The following is an 8,622-nucleotide window of genomic DNA, read 5'->3' as shown; positions in this document are numbered from 1 at the left end:
AAATATTAAATGATATGAAAGGCTGCATTAAGATTTCTACCACCATATTTCATCGATTTGAAGACACATTCTATCACATAATAACATTTCTGAATTGGGGAAGTATCTTAAAGTTGATGCATCTTATTTAGAATTGTGTTATGGTTTAATTGGCAACATTTTTTCTACGTGGTGCATAAAGTATTGGTATGTGTCCATCAGTACTTAGAATATTAGAAGTTGCAGTTCAAATTTTCAACTTCAAGCAACAATTTCCCTGTCGTCCCAGCCATTCTCACAATATAAATACATGACTAACATGTTTAATTAGAAAAACTATCCAAACACAGTTCAATTTTTATATAAAATATTTAATTTTTAAAACACAGGCTATTCATATCACATAAATATCTTCAATTTTATGTTAGCTGCTATGGTCAGCAGAATTAACAAGTGTGACTACTAAGAATAACTTAGATACTGTCATTTATAGGAAAGTCTAAAGCTCTAAGACTCACCATATTAAAATTTCAGATATTTGAATACTGTAGCTATTTTGCTAAATTTCAAAATATTTCACTTCCTGCAATGTAGTTTCATTATAAGTTGTTAGTTATTAATATTCAAATAAAGCAAAATAATTTTTCTTCCATTCATTTCTCCTCAACAAAAAAATTCCATCAAAAAATAAAATGGTCAACTGACATCATTTTATAGCAGTAAAATGGTAAATTATCCACTTTAAAATATTCTTACTCTCACCAAACTACAATGCTTCCCATACACTGTTTTAAATGAAGGTTCACAAGTCAGAGGGCACAGGGTTAAAAGACTGCTTCATGACTTTAGAACTGGAGCAATTTCCATTCTGTAAAAGTTGCTTCAATTTAAGAGTCCAGTCAAAAAATAAGTTGCCAGGAGAACAGTTAAAACAAAATGGTTAATTGGCACAACTCTCATTTCCAGAGTCTATTTTTCCATTGAGTGATATGGAAACACTGGTTATTTACCTTTGGTTTCTTTCTATAATTATATATGTATGTGTAAGTGTGCACAAAAATATTGGACTTGATACCATTAGTTTAAGTGATCTGCTCATCATTCTTTGTTGCTTTTAATAAAAGAAAAAAATGTTAAAATGAATTAAAGTTGCTCTAAGTCTGGCAGAAGTCCTAATAAACCTCACAGAAGGTGATAGGAGGGAAGGTTTTCTCTCCCTACTTTTTCTCTGCTTCAATAAATTCAATCTAGGTAGTTTCCAGTTAACAAGTGAACAGTTAATTTTTTCCCTAAAATGGGAATTCTATAACTTAAAATATGGTGTTTGCCACCTCACCCCCATGAACTTTAATAAAATTATGCAAATTGTTATTATGCCTTGCTTCTATGCGACTGCCCTCCAATTATCAATGGCGAAAGGAAACAGGAACAATGTCAGCTTGAAAGAAAACAATACTCTATAAAATTCCCATTTTGTTATTATTTTAGACTATTTAAATGACAAAACTTTTTAGAACTTCTTAGAAGTAACAGAAGGTACTGATTGGAGTTCTATTCCCTTTCTTTATTCTCACTCCTCTATCAAAAGAAGGTGGTAGTGGAAGGTAACAGCCCAAAGACAGGCAGAAAAGGAGAAAGTGCGATAGGCAGGGAGAATGAATCTAACAGGAACTGAACAGGCAGACCCTGAACACCCAAAAGCTCCCTGCCTCTTCAATACAATGTATTGATTCCCTTTAGAAGACAAATGGATGTAAAGATAAACTACTTTTTCAGACCTTAAGCTTACCTGTTAAGGCACTTACTTACCCTCCCCACCCCACCCATATTTTTCATATAAAACCCACTATTTCATTTGAATGCATTTTACTAGGTTATGATAATCTGCAAAATAAAACAAAAATAACATTGACCATTTTTTTTATAAAACTGTTGCATCAAGAGAAAGGTTGTGTTTTATTTTCTGAAATGAGCACAAAGTACACCTTTCACAATAACACTGAAAGCAGGTGCAAAGACTGACAGTGACCTCAGACTAAAGGTAGCTTTGTAAAAAGAAAAATACCAAATAAATCAGTGCCCTTTCTGATTGTTGTAAAACTGGAGGGGGGAGGGGTTGGTTGGTTGTTACATAAAAGTTGGTCCAAACTTACAAAAAAAGCACAAATGTGCATAGTTCAGAAGATCTGCAAGAGGACATAAAAAGACTTTTATGTCCCTAAGATTAGCATCCACTTAAAACTGCAAGAATACAAAATAAAATTGTTAACTAGAATTTGTGAAGATGTACAATCAATAGATCTAGTTTTTAGAACAGCATGTTTAAGCAAAGGGTGGTTTTTTTTTTGGTCTTTTTGTTAAACTATTGTATGCAAGACCTTTTCCACATAAAAATAAAGCTGTTGTTGAATTAATATTATTCAAGTCTCTTGGATTGCTGCCTTAAATTGCAGCTAGAAAAGTCTTTCCAGATAAAAATGATGTGCCTGAGGAAAAACAGATACTCAGTATGGTAGCCCTCTGCCTCGACCTCTGCCAGCTGATGTGCTAATGTGTCCCCTGTATCCTTGTGAATATCCAGGTCCTTGGGCAGGAGAAGTCCAGGTTTGTCCATGCAGGAGGCTGGGGCCACCTGGGTTTTCCTGTAAGTTACCACCATAGTTATAGTTGTGCATCTTTGCTGGCAAAGGATGAGTACTCTCTGGCCCTGTGGAAGGGTCACTGCTGTTTGCCAGGACCGCAATGGGGCCATGGCTATATTCAAATCTATGATCCTTGTCTCCACTAAACAACATGGGACCAGTATTGAGGTAAATGTCTCCATATCCAGCTACAGAACTGGGAAATGACTCGGAAAAGGCAGAAGGCTGAGGTGGACCACCAGAATGAGATGAAGTAGTACTGTAGTTATCCAAAGACTGAATATCTGAGTTTCCAATGAAGCTACGTCGTTCCAATGGTGGGGCAGAGTTACCTCCTAGACCATCATTGCTCACATAAGGAGCAGAAGAGAAAGAAGAGGATCCAAAATTGTCCTTGTAGTCTGAAGTGGGTACATAAGTGTCTCCTGCTTGGTAATCAATACCACCTTCTCTTTTGGGGTCATCCTGGGGCTGATGCTGAGCAAGTAGCTGCAATAGAGCTGCTTTCACTCCGGCATGAGGGTCAGTTAACGAAGAAGTAGTGGTGGGTACATGCTGGTTTTCTGTCCGATAATCCAGATCTTCTTCAGTGACTGGTGGTGGTTCAGGTGGTTCAGGAGGTCGTTGATCAGGAGGCAGAATACGAGGCCGATCTGGTTCTGGTGTGAGCTCTAATATCCTCATGTCTTGATGTTGGATAAGGTCATCTTGTCCTAAGTGAAACAAAGCAAAAACAGAGTCCAAATTACCATGGAAAACTAAATATTCAAAATAGTTCATGTTTCCTATGGGTGGTCCTAAAGAGCAATATAAGTTCCATCTCTGCACGGCCCACCCTCCTCCACAAAAAAAAGTAAAATAATAAAATAAAACAAAGAAAAAAAGATATTAAATGGAAAGGAAAAAAGGTGTATACATAAGTACTAATATTGCCTGCTACCATTTAAGTCTATGGTGACTGAAAAACTGTATTGTATTTGACTTTTCAAAGGTAGCTCAAATATACCTGTTCATTGCTTGAAGAACAAAAGCTACTGTACACGTAAAGTTTCTGTCTTGGTCAATCATCCTGTTGCAGCTGGAGTAAAAGATTATTTCTTAACCATAAGTTTACATGAGAACAATCTATGGCGTTCATAATGAGTTATATTGCACATGGATAATTTGCTAAAGAACCAATTCCTGAGAGTAAAGAGGCTAGAAAACCAACCTAAAACCAGTGACCTGAGAACTTTCAGGGTATCTCCTAGCAATGCCACTGAATAATACACATTATAGATAATCATCAATAGCCAGAAAATAGTGTGACTGCAGCTGTGTTAGTGGTCTGCTACCTGCAAACTTACCTGATATCGGAGTGCTAGGTTCTGGAGGTGGCCTGAGTTGTAACGATGCTTCATGTCCCGATCCATTTTCTCTTTCTTCGAGTAGCATGTCTTTCTGCTTTGACTGCTGAGCCTTTATTAACTGAGTCAACAGAACTGCAAATGCGCTCTGCACAGCCGCCTGGGCAGCATCAGTCTCCACTTTAGGCTGGATGCTCTGAGAAGGCTGAATTCCACCCAATGGTTTCGAAGACTCCTGTTGTGGTGTTGACGGATCTGTCTGTTTTTCACCTGTTGCCAAAATTCCAGCAGGAAGGTTTATTTTATTTAGCTGCTGTTGAGTCTCAGAGTTTACCTTAATGTTCAACATTTGGACAAAATCAGCCATATTAACACTTGTTTTAGATTGTAGTAGGTTTAGTAGAATTGCCAATTCACTGTGGTTTAACTGCTGTCCAGGGCCTGTTTTTACTAAAGACAAAATTTGTATTAATTAGGATTGCCATAATTCACAGCTTCCCCAACACCCAAATGGCTCTGTATTATCATATAAAAATGTACATTTGTAGGACAGTGTTTAAGAAACACTGTGTAAACGGAATCTCAGTCTAGTTCAATTTCATTTCCATAAAATGTGGCTGCACATTAAAACAAAACAAAAAAAGGAATGAACTGTAGTCCATTTTGAATAAATTATCTTTAGGGGTAAATATTTCAAAAGGAAAGTCAAGATTACCACTAGAACCCCATACTATAAATATAACCAAGAAATATCACCTGTGAATAGGAACTGAATAATGATGATAATGATGATAATAATGATGATGATGATAGCAGCTACAGTGTCAGGTACTTTCTAAGCATTTTATATTCTTTATTACTTATGACAACCTTATTAGGCATGCTCTATTATTAGCTCCATTTTTTTTTCTAACCGAAGAAGAAAGTGACATCCAGAGAGACTAAATAACTCCTACAGAAGCATGCTTATAATGTACATATATGATGATATTTGCTCATCAAAAGCAAAAGAGATTCAGTTGTTTTTCTTTTTACAATTTTCAGTTTAGAGTTATGATGGTTTATATGGGTTCTTGTACAAGCTTATGAGTCATATATAACAACACTGCTCAAATTCATATACCAAATACATTAAGTGATAATAAAAACACTGATAAGCAATTTCTATAACTATGTAAAAGAAACTCTAAAAACTGATGATTAATGCTCTTTTTATATTCTCTTTATATATTTTGAGATACTTTTTACTTAATATCATGTTTAGATTAATTCAAAACAAGCTGTTTTGCAAATTCTTCTTGTGATGTGCAGCTTTAATAAGGAACCAAGCTTGTTTACTACACCTCAAGAGCCAGTTTTCCTCATTTTCCCTTTCATTTCTCTATTAACAGAAGCAGTCTCTCTGTGAGCTCAGAGACGTACTCTTTAACTATGGTGTCTCCTCTACACAAGTGGCATTTTTTAAATTTCAAGACATTTACTGATCAATGAAGAAAATGGGGCAAAAAGGACATATTCCTTTTCAGAAAACCAGAATATTCACTTAACAGTAAGTTGAAGAAATAGGAAGAAACAAAAAATAAAATGAAACTCTCCCCCATTAATAGGGTTGTTAAATATGTAGATAAGAAACAATAACAAAGTGAGCCAAGAAAGGGCATGTCATTTTTTACCAGTAAAATAAAATGAAATAACTACTCTCTATTCCACCAGGTTTGCTAGTGGAAAAGGACATCAGTATCATGAAAAGGGAGAGAAATAGAGACCTGATAGTCTTGTTAAGGAATATGACAGCTGTCACTTGGAACAACTGACCACCATCCAAACTTCTTGTTACTGCCATCTCAAATTCTATTTCAGTAGTAGATGGTATATAAGACATGTAACTTAAATACAAATTTAAAAACCTTCTTGTTGCTTCTCTTCTGCCTTTCTCCATATTTTATACATTTTTAACATGAAAAGAAATAATAACGATGCAGATAGTGCTCACTGTGTTCAACAGGATTTTCAGAATGGTAAATGAGCACTGGCTTCAGCTTAAAGTCACCAGCTGCATTAGTTCCTAACAGGAGAGTCAGCCTGTCCTTTGAAGTCAGGCATGGACTTCTCCTCTTTAGCTATCAAAGTCCTACACAGCATCTTCTTCTCATATGAGGTTGTTGTGTCTACATTGAAAATCTGTTTAATGTAGCCACCTTCATTAATTACATTAGCTATACCTTCCTGATGACTTGCTGTTTTTACATCAGTACTTGCTGCTTCGCCTTGCACTTATGTTATGAAAATGGCTTCTTTCCTTAAACCTCATGAACCAACCTGTGCTAGTTTTAAATCTTCTGCAGCTTCCTCTCCTCTCTTAGACTTCATATAATTGAGGAGAGTTAGGGCCTTGTTTTGGATTAGGCTTTGGCTTAAGGGAATGCTGTGGCTGGTTTGATCTTCTATTCAAATCACTAAAACTTTCTGCATATCAGCAACAAGGCTGTTTCACTTTCTTATCATTTGTGTGCTCACTGGAGTGAGTTTTTTACTTCCTTCAAGAATCTTCTTTTGCATCCACAACTTGGTTAACCAGCACAAGAGACCTAGCTTTTGGCCTATTTCAGCTTTCCACATGCCTTCCTCACTAAACTTAATCATGTCTAGCTTTTGATTTAAAAGTGAGACGTGACTCTTCCTTTCACTTGAACAATTAGAAGGTTATTAATTGGCCTAATTTCAATATTATTGTGTATCAGAGAATAGGGAGGCCTGAGAAGAAGAGAGATGGGGGAATGGTTGCTGGAGCAGTTAGAACATATACGAGATTTATCAATTAAATATACTCTCATGGGCACTGTCATGGTGCCCCAAAACAACTACAGTAATAACATCAAAGACCACAAGTCATAGATCACCATAACAGATACAATAATAATGAAAAAGTTTGAAATACTGTGAGAATTAGCAAAATGTGACAGAGACACTAAGTGAGCAAATGCTACTGGAAAAATGCTACCAATACACTTGCTCAATGCAGGGATGCTGCAAACTTTCAATTTGTAAAAATAGCAGTATCTGTGAAGCCCAATAAAGTGTAGCACAATAAAACAAAGTTGCCTGTATTTATTTCATATCAGTTTCTGTATTTATAAGAAAAATTAAACTAAAGCTGAATGTTTTCTGGTTTCTCGAGGCAAAATGAGGGCATAGATTCCATTTTTTTTAAAAAGTTAACTAAATGAGAGGATGAGTTTAACAATACTTCTAAAATTAAAGAGACTGATTTCTTATGAAGAAGTTTACTGTTATAACAGGTTAAGTCAGAGGAAGAAATTGGCACAAATTGGATTCTAATTTTGAGATTTTACAGTATAATAAGCAATATATTAAAAGGTAATCTGAGGATATTATAAACAGCATGAAAGAGCTTCTATTACAATTTTTGGTTGTCTTTCAGTATCTTTCTTCTTACTCCTTAAGCATTCACAGACACTGAATGCTAAGCCTCAGTGAGAATAGTGTTAGTAAAAGACCTACTCACTTCTGTATCAGGGAAAAAAGGAAATAGAGAAATCTAATCATTAGCTATATGAAATTTGCTGCCTTCTTTATAAATTAATCTTACCTTGAGATTGCTTAATATTGTGGTGCCAGTAGCAGTGAAATGTCTATACTGGTACAAGTAAGTAATAAGGAAATGTTGAGTTTGGTGATGTTCAACTTCAACCACAAATGCCTTAACACTAGAGCAATATAATCAACAGCAGCCACAAAACAAGGTGAAGAAAAGCAACCCATAGAAGCATTACTGACCAGGTGCTACATTCGAGTTGCTCTGAGATTTTAGTTGTGAAGTCGAAAGCACACCCTGGGGTGTGTTGGTTCTGCTGTCATCCAAGCCCAGAGACAAGTCCTTTCTGGGGGCTTTAATTGTGGAAACATCATCAGTCATGCCCATCTGCTTCTGTCTTCTTCGCTTTTTACTCCATAATTCATGACAATCTTGCCATAAAGGAAGGCTGGGGAAGAAAAGTATTAAGTTGTTTGTCAGTGGCATTTCTTAACGATAAAATGCTAATAATTCTTAACAAAGCAGCCACCTTCCCCTCCCCCATAAGTTGTTCTTGAAGACTTCATACATAGGCTTTGTAAACTCTGCCAATAAAAATAAGCCTTGATGCCACACCTCCTTCAGAACTTGACCATTACAGATGGACTATTTTTCTGTGGCTTCTAAATAATCAATAATCATTTATTAAAACTATGAATGAAGAAAATACAGTCATAAAAAGTAGGTTACAGTTATCCTTGGTGCAATCTTTTAAAGCCAATTCTTATCATAGTACATCATACACTAAATACGAAATGAAAAAAAGGCAAAAAATATGCCATTTGCAGAAACTAGACACAGGATTAAAAAGGAGGAAAGGCTAAGACATAACATTTGTGAAAAACTTTCTAATGCCCTCGTATTTGCTTCTACAAGCAAAGGCTCTACAATAAACTGATGCTACAGAGGAGTTTCAAAAATCCAGTAATCCAGGCTCATTACTCAACAACAAAGAATTCTGAATAACTAGCAACTATCAAAATTACCCACAATTCTGAAATGATTCTACCTGAATGTAATTTCATAAACCTGACATTGCAAAATTACTTTTGCTTAAAGA

The 8,622-nt window shown here is 35.7% G+C and overlaps 1 protein-coding gene across 1 annotated transcript in view; it reads right to left on the bottom strand.

Moving 5' to 3' along the window:
* Nucleotides 1–329: 329 nt before the first annotated feature.
* The window catches only part of CDK13 (cyclin dependent kinase 13), a 90,668-nt gene continuing 82,375 nt past the window's right edge, over nt 330–8,622 (bottom strand). Inside the window, 3 exon segments of the mRNA XM_025041944.1 lie at nt 330–3,334; nt 3,968–4,417; nt 7,766–7,971. Of these exon segments, the coding sequence (XP_024897712.1) occupies nt 2,484–3,334; nt 3,968–4,417; nt 7,766–7,971 (1,507 nt within the window). The 3' untranslated portion in view covers nt 330–2,483.

Source organism: Pteropus alecto, unplaced genomic scaffold (assembly GCF_000325575.1).
Source record: "Pteropus alecto unplaced genomic scaffold, ASM32557v1 scaffold109, whole genome shotgun sequence".
NCBI lineage: Eukaryota > Metazoa > Chordata > Mammalia > Chiroptera > Pteropodidae > Pteropus > Pteropus alecto.
Note: the sequence above shows the minus strand (reverse complement) of the source record. Positions and strands in the feature narration are given on the sequence as shown.